This window comes from Pongo abelii, chromosome 20, assembly GCF_028885655.2.
Source record: "Pongo abelii isolate AG06213 chromosome 20, NHGRI_mPonAbe1-v2.0_pri, whole genome shotgun sequence".
In the NCBI taxonomy this organism is placed as follows: domain Eukaryota; kingdom Metazoa; phylum Chordata; class Mammalia; order Primates; family Hominidae; genus Pongo; species Pongo abelii.
Genome location: NC_072005.2, coordinates 18,048,753 through 18,074,734, shown reverse-complemented (window position 1 = coordinate 18,074,734; position 25,982 = coordinate 18,048,753). Strand labels below are relative to the sequence as shown.

General features: G+C 54.8%; 1 protein-coding gene across 1 annotated transcript; it reads left to right on the top strand.

Annotated features, from left to right (window-relative positions):
* Positions 1 to 1,399: 1,399 nt before the first annotated feature.
* JAK3 (Janus kinase 3) lies at positions 1,400 to 24,487 on the top strand. The gene is made up of 24 exons (XM_024236446.3): positions 1,400 to 1,557; positions 5,055 to 5,251; positions 5,585 to 5,708; positions 5,995 to 6,106; positions 6,313 to 6,458; positions 6,863 to 7,157; positions 7,711 to 7,833; positions 7,927 to 8,084; positions 9,139 to 9,250; positions 10,117 to 10,303; positions 11,398 to 11,525; positions 11,725 to 11,856; positions 12,572 to 12,656; positions 13,718 to 13,845; positions 14,554 to 14,686; positions 14,766 to 14,917; positions 15,048 to 15,198; positions 16,858 to 16,997; positions 17,078 to 17,267; positions 17,989 to 18,113; positions 18,387 to 18,559; positions 19,157 to 19,274; positions 19,559 to 19,669; positions 22,675 to 24,487. Exons 1-24 carry the CDS (start codon positions 1,442 to 1,444, stop codon positions 22,840 to 22,842), a joined length of 3,504 nt encoding a protein of 1,167 aa, XP_024092214.2. The 5' UTR covers positions 1,400 to 1,441; the 3' UTR covers positions 22,843 to 24,487.
* Positions 24,488 to 25,982: the final 1,495 nt, after the last annotated feature.

Genomic DNA, 25,982 nt, shown 5'->3' with positions numbered 1-25,982 from the left:
GGCCTTCCAAAGTGCTGGAATTATAGATATGAGCCACTGCACCCGGTCACCACTTCATCAGTCTATTCCTGAAGCTCTACTTCTGGGGCTCTGATCCTATTATCCTAAGAACACTGGCCCAAGTCTCTGCATTTGGATGCTGCCCGGGCCTTCTGCCTCTTCCATTTATAACAACCCCTACTTCCAACACTCCTGTCGCTCCAGATTTTGCTCCGGGCAAAACCCACCCTTCTCCCAAAGACCCTGATCCCCCTGTCCCCCACGATCTTGCCCCTGTTGACCGCCCTGCAGTCCCCTTCCCCCTCATCTCACCCCTGCTCCTGGCCTCCTGACTGCTCTTCAAGCTGCTAAGATCACTGCCCTCTCAAGGTCTTTGCCCATCCTGTGCTCTCCTCCTGAAGCGCCCTTTCCCTGGCCGGCTCCCTGTCCTGCCTTGGGTCCAAGTTCCAGTCTGTGCCTGTCCTGACACCCTGGCTTTCTTTGTTGTCTGCGATGATTTGGCTCCTTCATTTGCTCATTGTCTCGGCGCCAGATCACAAGTTCCAAGAGGCCAGGCCGGATCCACCTGGTTTTTTAGGGCTGGGCCCAGGGCACCACAGGCAGAAGTGGGTCATTATCTCTCCCTGAGTCTTTTCTTTTTTTTTTGAAACAAAGTGCCACTCTGTTGCCAGGCTGGAGTGCAGTGGTGCCATCTCGTCTCACTGCAACCTCCGCCTCCTAGATTCAAGCAATCCTCCCACCTCAGCCTCCCGAGTAGCTGGGATTACAGGCATCACCAGGCCTGGCTAATTTTCCTATTTTTAGTAGAGACAGGGTTTCATCATGTTGGCCAGGCTGGTCTCAAACTCCTGACTTCAAGTGATCTGCCCGCCTCAGCCTCCCAAAGTGCTGCGATTACAGGCCACCACGCCTGGCTAATTTTTGTATTTTTAGTAGAGACGGAGTTTCGCCATGTTGGCTAGGCTGGTCTCAAACTCCTGACCTCAAGTGATCGCCCGCCTCAGCCTCCCAAAGTGCTGGGATGACAGGCGTGAGCCACTGCGCCCAGCGTCTCCCTGAGTCTTAAGGGAGAAATACCTCAAAGAAGAACTTGACCTTCCTCTGGGGCAACTTCCCTGCTTCCCTCCTGGGCAAATCCAGCCAGGTTTCCTTCCCTGGGTGCAAAATTAGTTCCACTGGGTGCCCGACTCACACATGCTACAGATGGGTAAACTGAGGCAACAAGGGCCGGGCCAGATCCCCACTTAACAAGTGGGTCTAGAGTCGGCTGAGCCCCTGGTGTGACCCAGACCCTTCTCTGTGCTATCATCAGTTCCTTTGGCTTAGGGGTCTCCAGCAGCCTGTCTGAACGGGGCGGCTGATGCAGAGGCTTCCGGAACTTTCCGCCCCTCCTTGCCCGCCTCCCCGCCCTCGTCTCCCACAGGGCCCTGACTTTCGGTAAATGACAGTGGCTCAGGAAACCAAGGGGCCCACACAGGAAGGAGCCGAGTGGGACTTTCCTCTCGCTGCCTCCCAGCTCTGCCCTCCCTTCGAAGGCCCAGGGTCCCTGCCCGCTAGGTAAGAGCTGGCGATGCCGCAGGGCTCTGCCCAGACACTGGGGGAGGACGGTGGTGGCTGGGAATGGCTGGGCTGGAGCAGGGTGCTGCCAGGGCAAAGGCGAGCTCGCCATCCAGGCCTCGGAGGAAAGCTGCGAGACAGACGTGAGCCGAGACTCGCATCCTCCGATCGCTTGCTTCTCTGGGTTTCGGCTTTGACTAAGGCCCGGAGTTGCCTGCCTTGCGGACCTGGAGGAGTCACTGCGCATGCGCGACGGGAGCTGCGGGGTTGCGGGGTGGGGAGGAGGGATTGGGGGGCGGAGTTCCCGGCCCCGACCCTCCAAGCCTTCCCGGTCCAGACACAGGGTGCCCGACCATGCCAGGATGCAGAACGTCGGGGATTATAAACAGGGGATGCCGAGGCGGGAGGATAGCTTGAGGCCAGGAGTTCAAGACCAGCCTGGGCAACATAGCCAGCCCTCCATTTCTACAAACATTTTTTAAAAAACAAAAAAACCATGGCGTTTTCTGGGACCAAACATCACCTCGGACTTTTCATTTTTATTGTTCAATATTACAAAATAATAATATTTTGTTAAGATTTTTTTGTTGTTGTTTTGGAGATGGGGGTCTTGCTGTGTTGTTCAGGCAGGTCTCTAACCCCTGGCCTCAAGCTATCCTGCTGCCTCAGTCCCCCGAGTAGCTGGGATTGCAGTGGGGCGCCACTGCCACCGAAGCTTTATTTTAAACTCGACTGGGGCTGGGCACAGTGGCTCATGCCTTTAATCCCAACACTTTGGGAGGCTGAGGCCAGCGGATCACTGGAGGTCAGAAGTTCGAGATCAGCCTGGTCAACATGGTGAAACCCTATCTCTACTAAAAACACAAAAATTAGGCAGGCTTGGTGGCGGGTGCCTGTAATTCCAGCTACTTGGGAGGCTGAGGCAGGAGAATCGCTTGAACCTGGGAGGTAGAGTTTGCAGTGAGCCGAGATCATGCCACTGCACTCCAGCCTGGGAGACAGAACGAGAATCCGTCCTCCCCCCGCAAAAAAAAAAAAAAAAAAAAAAGGCTGGGCAATGTGGCTCACGTGTGTAATCCCAGCACTTTGGGAGGCCAAGGCAGGCGAATCACCTGAGGCCAGGAGTTTCAGACCAGCCTGGCCAACGTGGTGAAACTCCGTCTCTATTAAAAATACAAAAATTAGCTGGGCGCTGTGGTGCGCGCCTGTAATCCCAGCCACTCGGGAAGCTGAGGCATGAGAATCGCTTGAACCCAGGAGGCAGAGGCTACAGTGAGCCAAGATCGTGCGACTGCACTCCAGCCTGGGTGACAGTGCGAGACACCGTCTCAAAAAAAAAAAAAAAACTTGATTGGCTGATGTTGAGGGGACGATAGAAAGGACATTCTGTGTGATTTTATTTCTATAAAGGGCAAAACTAGGCATCATCTCTCTGTGGGAGAGATGGGGCTCCTCCAAGGTTCCTGGGACTAGGAATGTGCTCATTCTTGGTCTGGGCATCGGTGACATCAAAGTGTCCCTTTGGTAAGGTTCTTTCCCCCACAAGACTTCCCTTCCCACAGTAACCACCACACCGCTGTGCTAATTGCCCTTCCTGTTTGGTTTAACAGGCGTTTGTTGATCACTTACCGGCACATCATCAAGAAATATACAAATTAATGCAGATTAATTGAGTTGACACTTTAGGCCTGGATTGGGCTCAGCAAACCACCTCAATGAGGATGCTGGGGAGTCAGCCCATTTCACAGCTGCGAAAGCTGAGTCCTAGGGGTTCCTAGTCCTCTGATTGTCTTAAACCTCATTAGGCCGGGAGCAGTTTCTCACGCCGGTAATCCCAGCACTTTGGGAGTCCGAGGCGGGAGGATCACTCGAGGTCAGGAGTTCCAGACCAGCCTCGCCAACATGGTGAAACTCCGTCTCTACCAAAAACACAAAAATTAGCCGCGCATGGTGGCGTGCCCCTGTAATCCCAGCTACTTGGGAGGCTGAGGCAGGAGAATCACTGAACCCAGGATGCAGAGTAAGCTGAGATTGTACCACTGCACTCCAGCCTGGGCGACAGAGCTAGACTCTGTCTCAAAAAAAAAAAACAAAAACAAAAAACCCTCATTAATGCTGCCCCACCCCAGCCCCGGGGCATTATTTTGGATCATAGTTTTTGTATTGTGTTTTTTTTCTAGAGATAAGGTCTTGCTCTGTCATCCAGGCTGGAGTGCAGTGGTGTAATCATAGCTTAATGCAGTCTCAACCTGCAGAGCTGAAGGCATCCTCCCACCTCAGCCTCCCAAGTAGCTGGGACTATGCGGGTGTGCCACCATGCCCTGCTAATTTTTTAGAGATGAGGTCTCAAAATCCTAGCCTCAAGTGATCCACCCGCCTCAGCCTGTCAAAGTGCTGGGATTACAAGGCTTTTTTTTTCTTCTTGAGAGGCAGTCTCACTATATTGCCCAGTCTGGTTTCAAACTCCTGGTCTCGGCCAGGCGCGGTGGCTCACACATGTAATCCAGCATTTTGGGAGGCTAAGGCAGGCAGATCACTTGAGGCCAGGAGTTTGAGACCAGCCTGGACAACACAGTGAAACCCCATCTCTACTAAAAATACAAAAAAATTAGCTGGGCATGGTGGTGCCCACCTGTAATCCCAGCTACTGGGGTAGCTGAGGCACGAGAATCTCTTGAACTTGGGAGGCGGAAGTTGCAGTGAGCTGAGATCGCGCCACTGCACTCCAGCCTGGGTGACAGCGCGAGACTGTCTCAAAAAAGCAAAAAACATAAAACAAACTCCTGGTCTCAAGCTATCCTTCCTCCTTGGCCTCCGGAAGTGATGGGATTACAGGCATGAGCCACTGCGCCCTGCTGGAACTTAGGTTTTTGTTTGTTTGTGTTTGTTTTTCCCAACATTTTCTTCAGATCTTCTTCATTCAGGTCAATTTGAGTGACCTGCTTTTTCTCCCCAATTTTTCTCACCCCTTGCTCCACCCAGCTGAGGGCCCTGAGTGCTGAGGTTTCTCAGGGCAAGTGAGCGAGCGGGTAGGAGGTGTTGGGGGCTGGAAGCAGGGGGCCAGTTTCCTGCTGGGCCCATCCCAGGGAGGCTTTCCTTTTTCCTTTCTTTCTTTCTTTCTTTTTTTTTTTTGAGACAGAGTCTCACCCTGTTGTCCAGGCTGGAGTGCAGTGGTGCAATCTTGGCTCACTGCAACCTCTGCCTCCCAAGTTCAAGTGATTGTCCTGCCTCAGCCTTCCGAGTTGCTGGGATTACAGGGATGCACCACCACACCCGGCTAAGTTTTGCAATTTTAGAGGCAGGGTTTCGTCATGTTGGCCAGGCTAGTCTCAAACTCCTGACCTCAAGTGATCCCCCCGCCTCGGCCTCCCAAAATGCTGTGATTACAGGCATGAGCCACCACGCCCAGCCTCCAGCCCTCCTTTCCATGCCCGCCCTGCTCAGAAGTCCAATCCCCTCTGACCAGGACTGAGGGGCTTTTTCTCTCTGTGCCCCAGGCAAGTTGCACTCATGGCACCTCCAAGTGAAGAGACGCCCCTGATCCCTCAGCGTTCATGCAGCCTCTTGTCCACGGAGGCTGGTGCCCTGCATGTGCTGCTGCCCGCTCGGGGCCCCGGGCCCCCCCAGCGCCTATCTTTCTCCTTTGGGGACCACTTGGCTGAGGACCTGTGCGTGCAGGCTGCCAAGGCCAGCGGTGAGTGCATCCCTAGTGGATCGGGCCAGAGGGAAGGATAGGGCTGTGTGGGGCCAAGATTAGAAGCTGGAATAGTTGCTTGCAGAAGTCAGCATTGGAGCTGGGGCTTTGGGGGATGAGTAGGAGTTTGGTAATGGAGAAGGGTGTGCAGGGTGGGCTTCTGAGGCAAAGGGAATGGCCTGTGCAGACTGAGAGGTGTGACGGCACATGAAGGGAACAGCTGGTCATCCTTTGAGGTATGGAAGGATCTGGAAGGTTGGGTATGATGCTGGCACTCCTGAAGGGCACAGATGGGGTGACTCAGGAGGTAGCTGATGGGACCATCTCCTGTAGGCATCCTGCCTGTGTACCACTCCCTCTTTGCTCTGGCCACGGAGGACCTGTCCTGCTGGTTCCCCCCGAGCCACATCTTTTCAGTGGAGGATGCCAGCACCCAAGTCCTGCTCTACAGGATTCGGTAGGAAGTGCCCCCCCAGCCCCCAGAGATTGTACAATTTTATCATCTCCTTGCATTTTGAGGTGCCCACACCCCTGCCCCAGGGAGATATGATCACTACCCATTTCTCAGATGGGGAAACAGACCAGAGAGGGTGGGTCACTTGCCCAAGGTCACACAGCAACTTAAAGGTACAAGCTGGGCTCTGTGAGGTCTCTGCAGAATCTGTCCCTCGCCCCCACCATACTGTCACTCCTACTGAGGCTGGGTTGCACTTTCATCCCAGGGTTCTCTCCTCTCCTCACAGCTTTTACTTCCCCAATTGGTTTGGGCTGGAGAAGTGCCACCGCTTTGGGCTACGCAAGGATTTGGCCAGCGCTATCCTTGACCTGCCAGTCCTGGAGCACCTCTTTGCCCAGGTGGGGTTCTGCCTGGGGTTTGACCCAGGGGGTTGGGGGCCCAAGGGGCAACATCAGGGCTGGCTTGCAATCAGGTGGGGCCTGTCTGACCCTCCCTGTGGCAGTGCAGGGATGGGGGTCAGCCCAGGATTGGGGGAGTCTGCAGGTTAACATCAGGGCTTGAAGTTGGGTGGCCTCAGCTGATGCTCCCTGTGGCGGCCCCCCAGCACCGCAGTGACCTGGTGAGTGGGCGCCTCCCCGTGGGCCTCAGTCTCAAAGAGCAGGGTGAGTGTCTCAGCCTGGCCGTGCTGGACCTGGCCCGGATGGCGCGAGAGCAGTCCCAGCGGCCGGGAGAGCTGCTGAAGACTATCAGGTGAGAGCCACCAGGCTGTGGGGACGGCCTCTGCTTGGGAGTGAGCAAGGTGGGCTCCATCGGGGCTTTGCCGGACTCCCACCATGGAGTTCTCCTGCAAGCTTTCAGGGTGTTCCTATGACCCAGGGCCTCCCACGAACCCAGCCCTCTCCACCCCCAGGCTCCAGCTGGACAGACACCTGACCTCCCCCAGCTATAAGGCCTGTGGGGTCCCTGTCCGACCTGTGGGCGCCAATGGCCCTCCCCTATTCTGAGGTCCGGTCCTCATACCTGACCCTGAATGAGAGTGTGTGTGTGCCTCGTGCCCCAACTGGGGCCGCACCCCAGCCCCTGGGCTTGTGTGTGTCCCCGCGGGGACCCATCCCGACGCTGAGGGCCGGCTCCCTCCCCTCCAACCCCTGCAGCTACAAGGCCTGCCTACCCCCAAGCCTGCGCGACCTGATCCAGGGCCTGAGCTTCGTGACGCGGAGGCGTATTCGGAGGACGGTGCGCAGGGCCCTGCGCCGCGTGGCCGCCTGCCAGGCAGACCGGCACTCGCTCATGGCCAAGTACATCATGGACCTGGAGCGGCTGGATCCAGCCGGGGCCGCCGAGACCTTCCACGTGGGCCTCCCTGGGGCCCTTGGTGGCCAGGACGGGCTGGGGCTGCTCCGCGTGGCTGGGGACAGCGGCATCTCCTGGACCCAGGGAGAACAGGAGGTGAGGGCGGACCCCCAGCTGGGCGGGGCCAACGTGGGGGCGGGGCTCGGGGAGGCGCCGGAGAGTGGTAGGGGATGTGGGGCGGAGCCAAAGCGAAAGAGATGGGGAAGTGGGCGAGGCTTAATGAGGGGCGGGGCTTAGGGAGGGAGGAGACTACGGGAGTGGGAGGGGCAAGCTGAGTGAAGGGTTGGGCTGAGCGAACCGGGAATGAAAATGGGTGGGGTTGAGGAGTGGGTGGGTGGGCGCTGGAACGAGGCAAGACTAAGAGACAGAGTGAGGCTCCGAGAGCTGGGAGGCTGCGAAGCGGGGCAGGGATCAAGGGGGCGGGGTCCGGCAGAGAGAGGGAGGCGGGGATTGGCAGAGGCGGTGGGAGATGTTTGGGGATGGGTAGGGGAGGTGTTGAGAGGGTTGGAGTTGATAGGAGGGGGCGCGGCTTGGAAGGGTTGAGTGGGAAAGGGGTAGGGAGTGGATGATGTGGCTTGGAGGGGGTTCATGGGCGTGGTTTGGCGGGGTCCAGCAGGGCCCCCACTTCGGTACTCCCCCTCCTTCCCAGGTCCTCCAGCCCTTCTGCGACTTTCCAGAAATCGTAGACATTAGCATCAAGCAGGCCCCGCGCGTTGGCCCGGCCGGGGAGCACCGCCTGGTCACTCTTACCAGGACAGACAACCAGATTTTGGTGGGTGCAGGATTCCTCTCCCCTCCAGCCTTACCCCGAGGGCGGGACCGGCACCCTCGGGTTTCACTGGGCTCTGACGCTTGTCCCTCGCAGGAGGCCGAGTTCCCAGGGCTGCCCGAGGCTCTGTCGTTCGTGGCGCTCGTGGACGGCTACTTCCGGCTGACCACGGACTCCCAGCACTTCTTCTGCAAGGAGGTGGCACCGCCGAGGCTGCTGGAGGAAGTGGCCGAGCAGTGCCACGGCCCCATCACGTAAGGACCTGTCCCCCATTCCCGGCCTCTGTGGCCACTCAGGGCCCCTCCCCTTCTCTATGCCTCAGTGTCTTCACCTTCCAGGAGCCCTGGACAGGGGTCAAGTTTTCAAACCACACCTGCTGCACAGTCAGCGCTCAGTGAAGCTGAAGTATTCCTTCTGCTGCACAGGGCGACCACTACTCTCTCTCTCTCTGACCCCAGGGCCATTTCCTGGAGATGGACAAGTCGCCCACCTTCACTTACAGCCTCTTGTTTAATCTCCCAGGAAGGGCCAGGCATAGTGGTGCGCACCTGCAATCCCAGCGCTTTGAGGGGCCAAGGCGGGAGGATTGTTTGAACTCAGGAGTTGGAGACCAGTCTAGGCAACAAGAGAGACCCCCCTCTCTACAAAAAAAGAAGAAAAAAAATAGCTGGGTGTGGTGGTTGACCTGTAGTCCCAGCGACTCTGGAGGCTGAGGCAGGAAGATCACTTGAGCCCAGGAGTTGGAGGCTGCAGTGAGCTGAGATTGCACTCCAGCCTGGACAACCAAGCAAGACCCTGTCTCTATTAAAACAAACAAACAAACAAACAAACAATCTCCCAGAAGAGGCCAAGACTTACGGATGATTTTTTTTTTTTTTTTTTTTTTTGTCGAGACGGAGTCTGGCTCTGTCGCCCAGGCTGGAGTGCAGTGGCGCGATCTCGGCTCACTGCAATCTCCGCTTCCCAGGTTCACGCCATTCTCCTGCTTCAGCCTCCCGAGTAGCTGGGACTACAGGTGCTCGCCACCACGCCCGGCTAAGTTTTTGTATTTTCAGTAGAGACGGGGTTTCACGGTGTTAGCCAGGATGGTGTTGATCTCCTGACCTCGTGATCCACCTGCCTTGGCCTCCCAAAGTGCTGAGATTACAGGCGTGAGCCACTGCGCCCAGCCCATGGCTGATTTTATAAATGGGGGGAGGGTGTCACCTGGCAAAGATCCCAGGGCTACAGAGGTACCTGAATTTGAGCCCAGGTCTCTCTGTCTTCTATCTCTGACTCCTCCCCATTCCCTCTCACCTTCCCCCACAGTCTGGACTTTGCCATCAACAAGCTTAAGACTGGGGGCTCACATCCTGGCTCCTATGTTCTCCGCCGCAGCCCCCAGGACTTTGACAGCTTCCTCCTCACTGTCTGTGTCCAGGTCGGTCTACTGCTAGGGTGGGTAGTGGAGGGCTTCCTGGAGGAGGTGACGTTTGAGTTGCGATTTAAAAGATCAGTCAGCATTTGGTTCCTGAAAAATAGGAGGGAAAAGACACCCCCAGTGAACAGAACAGCATATTCAAAGGTCTAGAGACTGGAATGAGTTCATGGTGCTTTAGGAGGAAGGACTGAGGCTGGGCACGGTGGCTCACGCCTGTAATCCCAGCCTTCGGGAGGCCAAGGCGGGCAGATCACTTGAGGTCAGGAATTCGAGACCAGCCTGGCCAACATAGTGAAACCCCGTCTCTACTCAAAATACAAAAATTAGTTGGGCGTGGTGGCGCAAGCCTGTAATCCCAGCTACTCGGGAGGCTGAGGCAGGAGAATCACTTGAACCTGGGAGATGGAGTTTGCAGTGAACAGAGATCGTGCCATTGCACTCCAGCCTGGGGCAACAGAGCGAGACTCTGTCTTAAAAAAAAAAAGAAAGGCCGGGCGTGGTGGCTCACGCCTGTAATCCCAGCACTTTGGGAGGCCGAGGTGGGCAGATCACAAGATCAAGAGATCGAAACCATCCTGGCCAAAATGGTGAAACTCTGTCTCTACTAAAAATATAAAACTTAGCTGGGTGTGGTGGTGGGCACCTGTAGTCCCAGCTACTCGGGAGGCTGAGGCAGGAGAATCGCTTGAACCCGGGAGGCGGAGGTTGCAGTGAGCGAAGATCACGCCATTGCACTCCAGCCTGGGTGACAGAGCCAGACTCTGTCTCCAAAAAAAAAAAAAAAAAAAAAAAGAGAAAAAAAAAGGAAGAAGGACTGAGAGGGAGAGTGTCGCTCACTCCTACTCAGGAGCCACTCTTCTTTGCAGACCCCCCTTGGTCCTGATTATAAGGGCTGCCTCATCCGGCGCAGCCCCACAGGAACCTTCCTTCTGGTTGGCCTCAGCCGACCCCACAGCAGTCTTCGAGAGCTCCTGGCAACGTGCTGGGATGGGGGGCTGCACGTAGATGGGGTGGCAGTGACCCTCACCTCCTGCTGTATCCCCAGACCCAAAGGTGAGCCCCTTCCTCCCCTGAAATGAGTGGCTGATCTGGGACCCTGGCTTTCTATGTCTGTGACAGCTCCTGTGTGGGTGGCAAGTGGCAGAAACTGCAGGTCAAGGTGGGTTAGGGAAGAAAAGGTGATTTGTTGGCTCAGGAAGTTAGAGATATATAACCTTTAGGTCTGGCTTGATCTAGGCACAGCTAGATGTGAGCCATGTCATCTGCACCTAGTCTCTCTCCAGCTCTCAGCTCTTCCTCTGGGTGAATTTCATTCCTGGACAAACCCCTCTGATGGGACAATTCTGAGATGTGAGTTCTTCTGAGTCTCCCAGAATCCCTAGTAGAACCAATCTCTGGTTGTCCACAGTGCCACTTGCTCATTAAAGCCCCCTGCAGGGCTCCTTCCTTCCTTGTCGCTCATCCCAAATCCCTGTGGGGGCTTTCTGGATCTCCTTTCAAATAAACCATGTGCCAGCCAGGCACAGTGGCTCACGTCTGTAATACCAGCACTTTGGGAGGCTGAGGCAGATGGATCACTTGAGGTCAGGAGTTCGAGACCAGCATGGCCAACATGGTGAAACTCCATCTCTACTAAAAATACAAAAATTAGCCGTGTGTGCTGGCACATTCCTGTAGTACCAGCTAATCGGGAGGCTGAGGCAGGAGAATCACTTGAACCCGGGAGGCAGAGGTTGCAGTGAGCCGAGATTGCACCACTGCACTCCAGCCTGGGTGACAGAGCGAGACTCCGTCTCAAAAAAAAAAAAAAAAAAAAAAAAAAAATTAGCCGGGCATGGTGGCAACACACCTGTAGTCCCAGCTATTCGGGAGGCTGAGGCAGGAGAATCACTTGAACCTGGGAGGTGGAGGTTGCAGTGAGCTGAGATCGCGCCACTGCCCACCCAGCCTGGGTGACAGAGTGAGACTCCGTCTCAACAACAGCAGCAAAAACAAAACAAAAACAACAACAAAAAACCATGTGCCCTGGAGTCTTCATCTCAGGGTCGGCTTCTAGAGGGTACCTCAAACTAAGGCATGAGTTAGCTAACGCTTGGGGACTTTTCACCTCTGATTTCTGGTTTTTCTCCCTCATCCTCTCCCCATAGAAAAGTCCAACCTGATCGTGGTCCAGAGAGGTCACAGCCCACCCACATCATCCTTGGTTCAGCCCCAATCCCAATACCAGCTGAGTCAGATGACATTTCACAAGATCCCTGCTGACAGCCTGGAGTGGGTAAGAGGCCCTGGGAAATGAGGCGATACCTCAGTCTGGGGTCCAGAGACTCAGATGTGTGGCCTCAGGCATATGCTATAATTTTACCTTGCCTCGGTTTTCGCATCTGTAAAATGGGGCCAGCAGCTATGTCTCGCTTGGGCTGGGATCCTGCAGGAACCCCCTCACTGGCCTCTTCTGCTGTCCCCTCACCATTCAGCATGAGAACCTGGGCCATGGGTCCTTCACCAAGATTTACCGGGGCTGTCGCCATGAGGTGGTGGATGGGGAGGCCCGAAAGACAGAGGTGCTGCTGAAGGTGATGGATGCTAAGCACAAGAACTGCATGGAGGTGAGAGCGATGGGGACCAGACTTTTAGAGTCAGGGCTGGCTGGAGAGGGGGTCGTGGATGCAGAGAAATTTAAAAACACACAGGGACCTGGGTGTGGTGGCTCATGTCTGTAATCCGAGCACTTTGGGAGGCTGAGGCAGGAGGGGTTTGAAGCCAAGAGTTCAAGAACAGCCTAGGCAACATAGCGAGACCTTGTCTTTACAAAAAAATTTTAGGCTGGGCGCGGTGGCTCACGCCTGTAATCCCAGCACTTTGGGAGGCTGAGGCGGGCAGATCATCTGAGGTCGGGAGTTCGAGATTAGCCTGACCAACATGGAGAAACCCCATCTCTACTAAAAATACAAAATTGGCCGGGCATGGTGGTGCATGCCTGTAATCCCAGCTACTCAGGAGGCTGAGGCAGGAGAATCGCTTGAACCTGAGAAGTGGAGATTGCAGTGAGCCAAGATCGCGCCACTGCACTCCAGCCTGGGTGACAGAGGGAGACTCTGTCTCAAAAAAAAAAAAAAAAAAAAAAAAAAGCATAGATGATAGTGGGAACTTCTGTCCCATATCAGAAAATCATGGTAGTCCTGTGTGCACTAATGGCAGACTCCAGGGCCAAAGGTGACCTGTGGCCAAGTGTTCCCCTAAGGCAGGTTTGTGAGCACAAAATTTGGGATTATTGGAGTGGAAGAAACCCACGCATCTTCTCTCCCTTCCCACCTTCCCCAGTCATTCCTGGAAGCAGCGAGCTTGATGAGCCAAGTGTCGTACCGGCATCTCGTGCTGCTCCACGGCGTGTGCATGGCTGGAGACAGTGAGAGCCCCCCACCCACCCACCCCACCCTTGCCTCACCCAAGTCCAGGCTGTTCTTCCCACCTCTGTTCTGAGCCGCTATATGACAGCACCAGCAACACACTGGGCCATCCTGGATGGGAGCCGTGTTCATTACCCTTTATTTATGTCTCTCCATCATCACTCCTTGGAAAGCGGCTCCAGGTTCCCACCCATATCCAGCCCCAGAATGATCTGAAGTCAGACAAACCTGGCTTTCTAATCTCTGCAGCTTTGTACGGGTCACGTAACCTTTCTGAGCCTTGGTTTCATTGGTTGGGAGTCCAGGATGGGCCAGGAGCTGGGGACAGAGCCTAGAATGTGACAGGCAGGGTGTGATGAGGTGTGAGGAGGGCAGCACGGGGCACTGTGGATGGTCAGAGAGGCTGCTGGGCCAGCCTGGGGGTTGGGCGATGCTTGTGGGTAGACAGAGATGCATTCTAACCTGGAAAGATAAGGACAAGTGTGGATTAGGAAAGGAAAAGGGGTGTTCTAGGCAGAGGACACAGAACATGCAAAGGGTTAGAAGTGAGATACAGAGGCTGGGCATGGTGGCTCATGCCTGTAATTGAAAAGCCGAGGCGAGTGGATCACCTGAGATCAGGAGTTCAAGATCAGTCTGGCCAACATGGCAAGACCCCGTCTCTACTAAAAATACAAAATCAGCCGGGTGTGGTGGCATGCGCCTGTAGTTCCGGCTACTTAGGAGGCTGAGGCAGATGTTGCAGTAAGCCGAGATCGCACCACTGCACTCCAGCCTGGGCAACAGAGTAAGACTCTGTTTCAAAAAAAAAGAAAAAAGAAAAGAAAAAAAAAGTGAGATACAGATACAGAGAGGGCTCAGCACCTTCCAGGCATTCCAGGCAAATCATTCAGAGATGGAGGTGGGAGGAGAGGTGAGTACGGTATGAACAGAGGCAGCAGGGGAGGGAACAGACAGAGATGAGAGTTTAAGAGACCCTGAGAGCCAGGGTGTTGGCAGAACCTGCTCAACACAAGTGCAGTTCAGTCTCCCAACCCCGCCTCTCCCTGCTGCCAACCAGGCACCATGGTGCAGGAATTTGTACACCTGGGGGCGATAGACATGTATCTTCGAAAACGTGGCCACCTGGTGCCAGCCAGCTGGAAGCTGCAGGTGGTCAAACAGCTGGCCTACGCCCTCAACTATCTGGTGAGTGCTCCTCTGCCTGCTCCACCCTCCATTCCCAGGGAAGGCTTTCTCTGGGTAGAAGAGGAATTGGGAGTGGGCCGTGTAGTATGCATAGGAGTTTGATAAGGGTTCGAGGGGAGGGCATTTTAGGTTGAGGTTGTGAGAACACTAGAAGAGAACAAGTCATTCTTGGATGTCAGGGCGTGTAGTGAATGACGAGGCTGGGCAGGAAGAAAGGCTTCCTAGAAGAAGGAACATTGGAGGTAGGGCCTTGAAGGTTGAGTAGAAGTTCATCAAGAGAAGAAAGGAAGGAAGGAATGTCAGGCTGAGGGAACAGCCTAGGCAAAGGCCTGCAGGCTAGATAGTGTGTTGCATCCCCTGGGGCCTATCAGGCAGTTCTGTTGGCAGGAGACCAGGGTGCAAGTGTGGAAGGGAAGTTCATTGGAAGCTTGAGCAAGGGCCTTGAATGCCAGGCTGAGGAGCTTTCACTTTGTGTCAAAGGCACTGGGGAGTCACAGGATGGGATGGTGTTTGAGAAGGGGAGGGACATAGCCAGGTCAGTGTAGGGGGTGAACTAGAGGGGTAAGACAGGATGTCAGGAGTCAGGAACGATGCTGGAGCATGTCTGAGCAGTACCAAGTGGGGTTTGAAGGATGTATAGGAGTTTGCCAAACAGACTCTTCATTCATCAAACCCTCCTGGGCATTTCCCTGTGCCTGGCCCCCTTAGGAGGACAAAGGCCTCCCCCATGGCAATGTCTCTGCCCGGAAGGTGCTCCTGGCTCGGGAGGGGGCTGATGGGAGCCCGCCCTTCATCAAGCTGAGTGACCCTGGGGTCAGCCCCGCTGTGTTAAGCCTGGAGAGTAAGTTCCTGGAGGTGGAGGAGGGAGGGGCTGAGCAGGGCAAGGAAGTGGATCCCTGATCCCACTTCCATTCCCTCAGTGCTCACTGACAGGATCCCCTGGGTGGCCCCCGAGTGTCTCCGGGAGGCCCAGACACTTAGCTTGGAAGCTGACAAGTGGGGCTTCGGCGCCACGGTCTGGGAAGTGTTTAGTGGCGTCACCATGCCCATCAGCGCCCTGGATCCTGCTAAGGTCAGAGCCCCTCACCTGGCATCGGTCTCCGAGCCCCCACTTTGACAGAAGGGCAGACTGACATCCAGTCTGGGGAGATTGGGGTGGGTCTGTTGGGTTGGGGATTACCAACTCCTCCTCTCACCCTCAGAAACTCCAATTTTATGAGGACCAGCAGCAGCTGCCGGCCCCCAAGTGGACAGAGCTGGCCCTGCTGATTCAACAGTGCATGGCCTATGAGCCAGTCCAGAGGCCCTCCTTCCGAGCCGTCATTCGTGACCTAAATAGCCTCATCTCTTCAGGTGCCCGCTGGGCCAGGTTGGGTGGGAAGGGCTGTGATGTCATATTGAGCCCAGTGGAAGGATCGTGGTTTGCAGCGGTCCACGCCCTGTGTGTCTGGCAAGGTTGGAGGGGTTGGTGACTGTGACAGTCAGTGTGAGCTTCAACGGCTACTGTAACGAACAGTCCCCTCAGTTCAAGGTTCAACATGATGATATTTTATTTGTTTATTTATTTATTTGTTTGTTTATTTATTTATTTATTTTTGAGACAGAGTCTTGCTCTGTTGCCTAGGCTGGAGTGCAGTGGCACAATCTCAGCTCACTGCAACCTCTGCCTCCTTGAACCTCTAGTTGAAGCGATTCTCCTGCCTCAGCCTCCTGAGTAGCTGGGATTACAGGTGCGTGCCACCACGCCCAGCTAATTTTTGTATTTTTGGAAGATGTGGGGTTTCACCATATTGGCCAGGCTGGTCTCGAACTCCTGACCTCAGGTGATCCACCTGCCTCTACCTCCTAAAGTGCTGGGGTTACAGGCGTGAGCCACCGTGCCTGGCCTATTTCATTCTTTTAAAAAAATGTTTGGCTGGGTACAGTGGCTCATGCCTATAGTTCCAGCTATAGGTAGGTGGATCGCTTGAGCCCAGGAGTTCAAGACCAGCCTGGGCAACATGGCAAAACTCCGTCTCTACAAACAAACAAACAAACAAAAAATTAGCCAGGCATGGTGATGCATGCCTGTATGCATTTTTATTTTATATTTTTGAGACACTATCTCCCTCTGTCACCTAGGCTGGAGTGCAGTGGCATGATCGTGGCTCACTGCAACCTCCGCCTCCCTGGTTCAAGCAATTCTCGTGCCTCAGACTCCTAAGTAGCTAGGATTACAAGGGTGTGCCACCAAACATGGCTAAATTTTTGTATTTTTTAGTAAAGACAGGGTTTTGCCATGTTGGCCGGGCTAGTCTCGAACTCCCAGTCTCCAAGAGATCTGTCCACCTCAGCCTCCCAGTGCTGGGATTACAGGCATAAGCCACCACGCCTGGCTGGATTTTTTTTTTTTTTTTTTTTTTCTGTGATGGAGTTTTGCTATGTTCCCCAGGCTGGTCTTGAATTACTGGCTCAAGCAATCCTCCTGCCTTAGTCTCCCAAATAGCTGGGATTACAGGCACACACAACCATGCCCAGTGTGATATTTAGTCTGCATTCGATGAGGGTGTCCAGGCCCACAGGAACCTCTCACTTAGTGGCTGCACTCACCTCAGGCATTGGGTCCCCGTTGGATCCTCTGCAGATAGAGAGAGCGTGGAGGGCCCCATACTAGGTTTCCATGGGCCAGGACTGGAGGGGCACCCAGCATATCTTGTCCATCAGCCTGAGTTCAGTCATGTGGCCACATTTCATAGCAGTGGAACTGGGGAAATGAGTTCTCATTATGTCCTCCATCTTTGTAGCCATGTGGAGTTGCACAGGGTGTGCACTGCACAAGGAGGCTTCCTTTGCCTGGGACAGAGTGGGAGACACCTTTTTCCAGTCTCCACAAGGTACCCTTTGGCTTGCAATGACCCTGCCATAATGCACAGAGAGGGTCAATATGCAGATGGAGGTTGCACAGCAAGTCAACTCAGGAGTGGGGCCCAGGATGAGAGGCACTGCTTACCACTGCCCATGCCCCCACCCCAGACTATGAGCTCCTCTCAGACCCCACACCTGGAGCCCTGGCACCTCGTGATGGGCTGTGGAATGGTGCCCAGCTCTATGCCTGCCAAGACCCCACGATCTTTGAGGAGAGACACCTCAAGTACATCTCACAGCTGGGCAAGGTAAGTGGGCAGGGCCAGGGTGGGTTGGAGAGGGCAAGGCAGCATCCGGGTGCCTGGACATCAGTCCCGCTATCCCCCAGGGCAACTTTGGCAGCGTGGAGCTGTGCCGCTATGACCCGCTAGGTGACAATACAGGTGCCCTGGTGGCCGTGAAACAGCTGCAGCACAGCGGGCCAGACCAGCAGAGGGACTTTCAGCGGGAGATTCAGATCCTCAAAGCACTGCACAGTGATTTCATTGTCAAGTATCGTGGTGTCAGCTACGGCCCGGGTGAGCCAGCTCCCAGATGAGTGAACCAAGACGTATGGGTGCTTTTCAAAGTGCACATTCTTACCCTCCTGCCAGGCCACTTTAGGTAGGCTGGGAACGTGATTATTGATCCAGATTCACATGGGTTACAGGTTTGAATCCTGACTCTACCCCTTACCAGTTGTGAAACCTTAACTTTTCTGAGCCTCAGTTTCTCCAGCTGAAAAATGGGCCATTGTGATATTTACTTTGTTGTTGTTGTTGTTTGTTTGTTTTTTTGAGACAGAGTCTCGCTCTGTCACCCAGGCTGGAGTGCAGTGGCTCAATCTCAGCTCACTGCAACCTCTGCCTTCCAAGTTCAAGTGATTCTTCTGCCTCAGCCTCCAGAGTAGCTGGGATTACAGGAGCATGCCACCACATCCGGCTAATTTTTGTGTTTTTAGTGGAGATGAGTTTTCACCATGTTGGCCAGGCTGGTCTTGAACTCCTGACCTCAAGTGAGGCTTCCAAAGTGCTGGGATTACAGGCGTGAGCCACTGCACCTGGCCGTGATATATAAACACATCAATGTATGTTGTAGAAAGTACTCAAGAGGTATTAGCAATGTGTCATTGTTGTGGTTCCCATATTACAGTCAGCAAAACTGAGGTCGAGAGGGACACAAGGTCCCACTGTGAAAGGGGGGAAGAATGGGGGGAGGAGCAGGGCTGGGTCCTGCTGTGACAGCTCTTGCCTTCTGCAGGCCGCCAGAGCCTGCGGCTGGTCATGGAGTACCTGCCCAGCGGCTGCTTGCGCGACTTCCTGCAGCGGCACCGTGCGCGCCTCGATGCCAGCCGCCTCCTTCTCTATTCCTCACAGATCTGCAAGGTGCGAGGGGGCGCCCCGGGACTTGTGGGGATTCAGCTGGCTCGGCCTGGGCAGGGGTCTGCTTGGAGGTCGCGGTGAAGGCTGAGGAGTGGTTTGGGGTCCAGGTCTCGGGGATGGTGGGGTTGGCTTAGGGCTCAGGATCAGAACTTCAGTGGAGGATGGCTCGGGGGTAGGGTTAGAGTTGGGGTCTGGGTTGGGGTGCCAGGTCACGCTTGGGGTACCTGCCGGATTACCCTGGGATCCTCTCTGCACGCTCACACCGCCCGCCCGCAGGGCATGGAGTACCTAGGCTCCCGCCGCTGCGTGCACCGCGACCTGGCCGCCCGAAACATCCTCGTGGAGAGCGAGGCACACGTCAAGATCGCTGACTTCGGCCTAGCTAAGCTGCTGCCGCTTGACAAAGACTACTACGTCGTCCGCGAGCCGGGCCAGAGCCCCATTTTCTGGTGGGGAACCCGCACCTAGGCTCCGCCCCTACTCCCGACGGCTCTGGCCCCGCCCCCAGCCATGCCCCGCCCCCTCTAGCTGCTTTGCTCCCCAGCCTTAGCCCCGCCCTTCCTCCGCTGCAGCTTTGGCCCCTCCCACTCCCCAGAGCCCCGCCCCCTCAACAGCACTGGCTCCTCCGTCTCCCGCTGCCCTGCTGTCAGCGGCCCCCAGCCTTAGCCCCCTTCTCTCCGCTCTCGCCCCGCCCAAGCTTCAGATCCCCACCCCTCCAGCACCCTGGCTCCGCCCCTCAGGGCTGGCCCCCTCTTAGTTCCGCCCTTCCCCCAGTTCTGGCCCCTCCCCCTCCCACGGCTCTGGCCCCGCCCCATCTCCGCCCCTCCGTGCTGCCCCCGCCTCCTCCCCACAGCCTTAGCTCTTCCCAGGCACCTCCCAGGGCTGGAGAATCCACCTATCCCACAGCCAGGGAAACCGAGACCCTGGAGACGGAACTGACCTGCTCACAGTCCCCACCTACCCTGACCAGTTCCCCATTCCAAGGCCGCCCCCCTCTTCCTGTCCTTTCTCCACCCTCGCATCTCAAGACCTTGTGCCCTCTCCAGGTATGCCCCCGAATCCCTCTCGGACAATATCTTCTCTCGCCAGTCAGACGTCTGGAGCTTCGGGGTCGTCCTGTACGAGCTCTTCACCTACTGCGACAAAAGCTGCAGTCCCTCGGCCGTGAGTCGGCTTCCCTGGGCCCCCAGCCTCCTTCTCCCTCCACGCCCCTCGTGGCCAATCTCCAACCTGTCTGCGCCTGCGTCGCTCTTTAGCATGGGGTCACCTGGTCCCAGCATCATAGGCCCCAGTGGGGAGGACCCTTCCTCACCTTTCTGACCCCTTCACGGTGCAGGCAGCCCCTCCCCGCTTCATCACAGATAGCCCCTCCCCCCACCACGGGTGGCCCCTCCCCCTCCACCCACGGAGGCCCCTACCCTACCACATGCGCTCCTCCTTGGCTCCAGGAGTTCCTGCGGATGATGGGATGTGAGCGGGATGTCCCCGCCCTCTGCCGCCTCCTGGAACTGCTGGAGGAGGGCCAGAGGCTGCCGGCGCCTCCTGCCTGCCCTGCAGAGGTGAGCGCCGCAGGGCTAGCCTCAGTTTCCCAGTCTGTAGATTGGGCCGGGGTCTCGGGCAAGCCAGCTGGCGCCTGAGTCTCTGTACTGAGAAGAAAGGCTGGAGTGTGAGGCTGATGAGGATCCTGGCCCCCACTTGGCTACTCTCTCACTGTGTGGCAAGTCAGAGCACTTTCAGAGCCTCAGTTTACCCTTTTCCAAAATGAGAATAGTAATGCCTTATAGGGTGAGGGAAGATTAGACTCCTGAACACCTGTGCCTATGAGGGCTCAGCTCAAAGCCGAGCACATAGTCGATGCTCTATAAATGGTGGTGACGTTAATGGGTTTTTTTTCTTTTTTTTTTTTTTTTTTTAATAGATGGGGGCTCACTCTGTTGCCCGGGCTAGGGCGCAATTATAGCTCACTGCAGCCTCCAACTCCTGAGCTCAAGTGATCCCCCTAGTTCAGCGTCTCTAGTAGCAGGGGCTACAGGTGTACACCACCACACTTGGCTAATTTAAAAATAATTTTTTAGAGATGGGAGCCTCACTATGTTGCCCAGGCTGGTCTTGAACTCGTGGGCTCAAGCGATTCTCCTGCCTCAGCCTCCCAAAGTGCTGGGACTATAGGTGTACACCACCATGCCTGGCTAATTTAAAAATAATTTTGGCCAGGTGTGGTGGCTCACACCTGTAATCCCAGCACTTGTGAAGGCTGAGGCGGTCAGATCACCGGAGGTCAGGAGTTTGAGACTAGCCTGGCCAACATGGTGACACCCTGTCTATACTAAAAATACAAAAATTACCCGTGTGTGGGTGCCTGTAATCTCAGCTACTTGGGAGGCTGAGGTAGGAGAATTGCTTGAACCTGGGAGGGGAAGGTTTCAGTGAGCCGAGATCATGCCACCGCACTCCAGCCTGGGCGACAGAGCGAGACTCCATCTCAAAATAAATAAATAAATAAACAAACAAACAAACAAAATAAAAATAATTTTTTTAAGAGACAAGGTCTCGCTATGTTGCCCAGGCTGGTCTTGAACTCCTGGGCTCAAGCGATCCTCCTGCCTTGGCCTCCCAAAGTGCTGAGATTTACAGGCATAAGCCACTGTGCCTGGCTAATTTAAAAAAATTTTTTAAAGAGATGGAGTCTCTCTGTGTTGCCTAGGCTGGTCTTGAGCTCATGGGGTCAAGTGATCCTCCTGCCTCGGCCTCCCAAAGTGCTGGGATTACAGACGTGAGCCACCACATCCCACCTTCTCATGGTTTATAATCATATAATCATAACCTTTGTGGAAGTGTCTGACATGCAGTTGGTCATTGATAAATTAATTTGCTCAGGCCGAAAACATTTATTGAGTGCCAACTGTGTGCCAGGGCTTGTTGGGTGCTGAAGATCCTGTCCTCCCAGTAACTAGCAAAATCTGATAAGAACATTCTAGGCTGGGCACAATGGCTCATGCCTGTAATCCCAACACTTTGGGAGGCTGAGGCAGAAGGATCACTGGAGCCCAGGAGTTCAAGACCAGCCTGGGCAACATAGTGAGACCTTGTCTCTACAAACAATACAGGCAATAGCCGGTGTGGTGACATGCACCTGTGGTTTCAGCTACTAGGGAGGCTGAGGCAGGAGGATTGCTTGAGCCCAGGAGGTCAAGGCTGCAGTGAACCATTATTGTGCCACTGCACTCAGCCTGGACAACAGAGTGACACCCTGTCTCAAAACAAAACAAAACAAAACAAACAAAATTCTGGTAGTGATAAGTGCCTTGAAGGAGATGAACGAGGGAAATGGTGGGGTGGGGTGGTCAAAGATGGCCTCTTAAGGGGCCGATGCTGGAAGGAGGAGGAGCCTACCCATGAGTAAAGCTAGGAGAAGAAATTTCCGTGGAGGACACGGAAGGGACAAAGACCTTGGGGAGGTAATGAGCTGGATGCCTTTAAGCACCAGTGCGATGGAGGCAGGTGTGACTGCCTGGAACAAATGAGGGCGGGAGGGATGGAGATGAGCAAAGGAGGGCATCAGGGAGAGGTGGTCTTTTTTTTTTTGAGACGGGGTTTCACTCTTGTTGCCCAGGCTGGAGTGCAATGGAGCAATCTCGGCTCACCGCAACTTCCGCCTCCCAGGTTCAAGCAATTCTCCTGCCTTAGACTCCTGAGTAGCTGGGATTACAGGCGCATGCCACCATGCCCAGATAATTTTTTAAAAATATTTTTAGTTAAGATAGGGTTTCTCCATGTTGGTCAGGGTGGTCTCAAAGGAGAAGTGTGTTCTAAAATCCATAGGGGCTGGGCGCGGTGGCTCACACCTGTAATCCCAGCACTTTGGGAGGCCGAGGTGGGTGGATTACATGAGGTCAGGAGTTCAAGACCAGCCTGACCAACATGGTGAAACCCCGTCTCTACTAAAAATACAAACTTAGCCAGGTGTGGTGGTGTGTGCATGTAATCCCAGCTACTTGGGAGGCTGAGGCAGGAGAATCCCTTGAACCCAGGAGGCAGAGGTTGCAGTGAGCCGAGATCGCACCACTGCATTCCAGCCTGGGCAACAAGAGCAAAACTTTATCTCAAATAAATAAATAAATAAGATCCATAGGGAGCCATGGGAGGTTTTGGAGCAGAGATGGGATGGAATTTAATTTGTGTTTTAAAACTGAATGGGGCCGGTGCGGTGGCTCATGCCTATAATCCCAGCACTTTGGGAGGCCGAGACAGGTGGATCACCTGAGGTCAGGAATTTGAGACCAACCTGGCCAACATGGTGAAACCCCATCTCTACTAAAAATACAAAATTAGCCAGGCGTCGTGGCACGTGCCTATAATCCCAGCTACTCAGGAGGCTGAGGCAGGATAATTGCTTGAACCCGGGAGGTGGAGGTTGCAGTGAGCTGAGATCATGCCATTGCACCTCAGCCTGGACAACAGAGCTAGACTCCATCTCAAAAAAACAAAAACGAATACACTGAATGGGAGTTGTGTCCTTTGGACTGCTCAGGCACGACCCCATTATCTGTCCTCTGCCCCTCAGGTTCACGAGCTCATGAAGCTGTGCTGGGCCCCTAGCCCACAGGACCGGCCATCATTCAGCACCCTGGGCCCCCAGCTGGACATGCTGTGGAGCGGAAGCCGGGGGTGTGAGACTCATGCCTTCACTGCTCACCCAGAGGGCAAACCCCACTCCCTGTCCTTTTTATAGCTCCTGCCCGCAGACCTCTGGATTAGGTCTCTGTTGACTGGCTGTGTGACCTTAGGCAGGGAGCTGTCCCTCTCTGGGCCTCAGAGGCCTTATGAAGGTCCTCTACTTCAGGAACACCCCCATGACATTGCATTTGGGGGGCTCCCGTGGCTTGTAGAATAGCCTGTGGCCTTTGCAATTTGTTAAGGTTCAAGACAGATGGGCAGATGTGTCAGTGGGGCTCTCTGAGTCCTGGCCCAAAGAAGCAAGGAACTCTCGCATCTTCCCATCCCCTCAAGCCCTGGCCCCCTGAGTTTCCTTTTCTCTCTCTCTCTTTTTATTTTTTTACTTTTACTTTTATTTTTATTTTTGAGACAGAGCCTCCCTCTGTTACCCAGGGTGGAGTGCAGTGGTGCGATCTTGGCTCAGTGCAACCTCTGCTTCCCAGGTTCAAGCGATTCTCCTGCCTCAGCCTCCCGAGTAGCTGGGATTACAGGTGTGCACCACCACACCGGCTATTTTTTTTTATTTTTAGTAGAGATGAGGTTTCACCATGATGGCCAGGCTGATCTCGAACTCCTGACCTCAAGTGATCCTCCCACCTCAGCCTCCCAAAGTGTTGGAATAATAGGCAAGAGCCACCGCACCTGGGCTTTTATTTTTTTTAATTTATTATTATTATTTTTAAGAGACAGGATCTTGCTATGTTGCCCAGGCTGGTCTTGAACTCCTGGGCTACAGTGATCCTCCTGCTTCATCCTCCCAAACAGCTGGGACTACGGGCACCTAGTTTTGAGTTTCCTGTCTTATTTCCAATGGGGACATTCATGTAGCTTTGAATGTATGATCTGACTTCTGCTCCCCAATCTCTGTTTCTCTGGAGGAAGCCAAGGACAAGAGCAGTTGCTGTTTCTGGGACTCTGCCTTTTAGGGGAGCCCGTGTATCTCTTTGGGATCCTGTAAGGGGGCAGGAGAGGCTGGGGTCCCAGTCCACCCTAATGGTACCTGAGTGTCCTAGGGCTTCAGTTTTCCCACCTGTCCAATGGGACCCTTTCTGTCCTCACCCTACAAGGGGCACAAAGGGATGACACCAAACCTGGCAGGAACTTTTCACGCAATCAAGGGAAGGAAAGGCATTCCTGGCAGAGGGAACAGCATGCCAAGTGTGAGAAGGCTCAGAGTAAGGAGGTTAAGAGCCCAAGTATTGGAGCCTACAGTTTTGCCCTTTCCATGCAGTGTGACAGTGGGCAAGTTCCTTTCCCTCTCTGGGTCTCAGTTCTGTCCCCTGCAAAATGGTCAGAGCTTACTCCTTGGCTGTGCAGGGTCAACTTTCTGACTGGCGAGAGGGATTCTTATGCAGGCTAAGCTTCTGCTGCTCCTCCTCACCTACCTGCAAAGCTTTTCTGCCACTTTTGCCTCCTTGGAAGACTCTCATCCATCTCTCAAAACTCCAGCTACCACATCCTTGCAGCCTTCCCTCATATACCCCCACCACTACTGTAGCCCTGTCCTTCCCTCCAGCCCCACTTTGACCCTGGGGCTGGGGAAGTGTCTGTGTCCAGCTGTCTCCCCTGACCTCAGGGTTCCTTGGGGGCCGGGCCGAGGCCTCAACACAGAGGGGGCTCTGGGAGTGTTTGTTGACTGAATAAAGGAATTCAGTGGAAAAGATGGTTTGTGCTGGACTTGGGGCGATGGGGAGCCTCAGAGGGTGTGTGAGCTGGGAGGGATGCAGTTAGAGCTGTGGGCCAGAGACCTCTCAGGGAGCCACTGTGGGGGCCCCAGGGCAGGCTGGTGGAGGAGGACCACTGGGTGGGGCTTGGCTGGGGCCCTCGAAGACAGAGCCCCCTCACTCCCAGCCCCAGCTGCTGGCCTTGGCTGCAGCCTGGGGGAGCTGATTACAGGCTCTCTGTGGGTGGGGAAGGAACAGGATGCTCTCCCGGTGGTCAGAGGACAAGGCCAGGTTGCGGGAGCGAGGCTGTGGGGAGGGGACCAACATCACTGGGGCCAGACCACCTCTCCCCCGACCGGCCCCTGTCATGTGCACCTCATAACTGCTAGAAAGATGTGGAGAGTGGCCAGGCTCAGTGGCTCACGTCTGTAATCCCAGCACTTTAGGAGGCCAAGGCAGGAGGATCACTTGAGGTCAGGAGTATGAGATCAGCCTGGCCAACATGGCGAAACCATCCCTACTAAAAATACAAAAATTAGCCTGGTGTGCTGGCACATGCCTGTAATCCCAGCTACTCAGGAGGCTGAGGCAGAAGAATTGCTTGAAACTGGGATGTGGAGGTTGCAGTGAGCTGAGATCATGCCATTGCACTCCAGCCTGGGCGACAGAGCGACTCCGTTTCAAAAAAAAGAAAAATGCGGAGAGAGACAGACAGAGGGAAACAGAGATGAAGGCCAAGAGAGACTCAGAGAGAGAGAGAGAGAGAGAGGGAGAGAGGGAGATCCCTGTCCCTGCTCTCTTAGCCCCAGAGAGCCCCCTAATTTGGTAGAAATAGGTAGGGAGCTGCTCTGGGGTCAAGCAAGACTTGAGTTCCAGCCCAGGTTCTCTCCTGCCTAGGGTCAAGCATCCTTCCCTCTCTCAGCCTCAGATTCCCTCCTTGGGAAAACAAAGCTATAAGACCCCCTAGGCATGAAGCGGGGGCCAAGCATCCACTGAACAAATAAATCCTGCTCTATTCTGGGTCCCCCAGCCCCTGCTCACCCAGAGGGGACAACCGTATTGGGGAGACAGAGCTTTGGATGGGACACCCCCAGCCCTGCGTGTCAGGCGCCTTGAGAAGACCTGGGCTCTGCTCGGCCTCCTGTGACCTTGGGCAAGTTTGGGGTCCTTTCTCTGTGCCTCAGTTTTCTTTTTTTCTTTTCTTTTCTTTCTTTTTTTCTGATGAGGGGAAGGAGTCTCTGTCCCCCAGGCTGGTGTGCAGCGGCACCATCTCAGCTCACTGCAATCTCCGCCTCCTGGGTTCAAGTGATTCTCCTGCCTCAGCCTCCCGAGTATCTGGGATTATAGGCATGCACCACCACATCTGGCTAATTTTTGTATTTTTAGTAGAGACAGAGTTTCACCATATTGGGCAGGCTGGTCTCGAACTCTTGACCTCAAGTGATCCACCTGCCCCATCTTCCCAAAGTGCTTGCATTACAGGCATGAGCCA

What these genes read in the sequence shown, in the direction of transcription:
- JAK3 (XM_024236446.3), top strand. Translation starts at nt 1,442, where the DNA reads ATGACAGTGGCTCAGGAAACCAAGGGGCCCACACAGGAAGGAGCCGAG. An exon ending in GTCCTGCTCTACAGGATTCG is followed by an intron (nt 5,709 to 5,994) that starts GTAGGAAGTGCC and finishes CTCTCCTCACAG; the next exon opens with CTTTTACTTCCCCAATTGGT. An exon ending in GCGCCCTGGATCCTGCTAAG is followed by an intron (nt 14,918 to 15,047) that starts GTCAGAGCCCCT and finishes TCTCACCCTCAG; the next exon opens with AAACTCCAATTTTATGAGGA.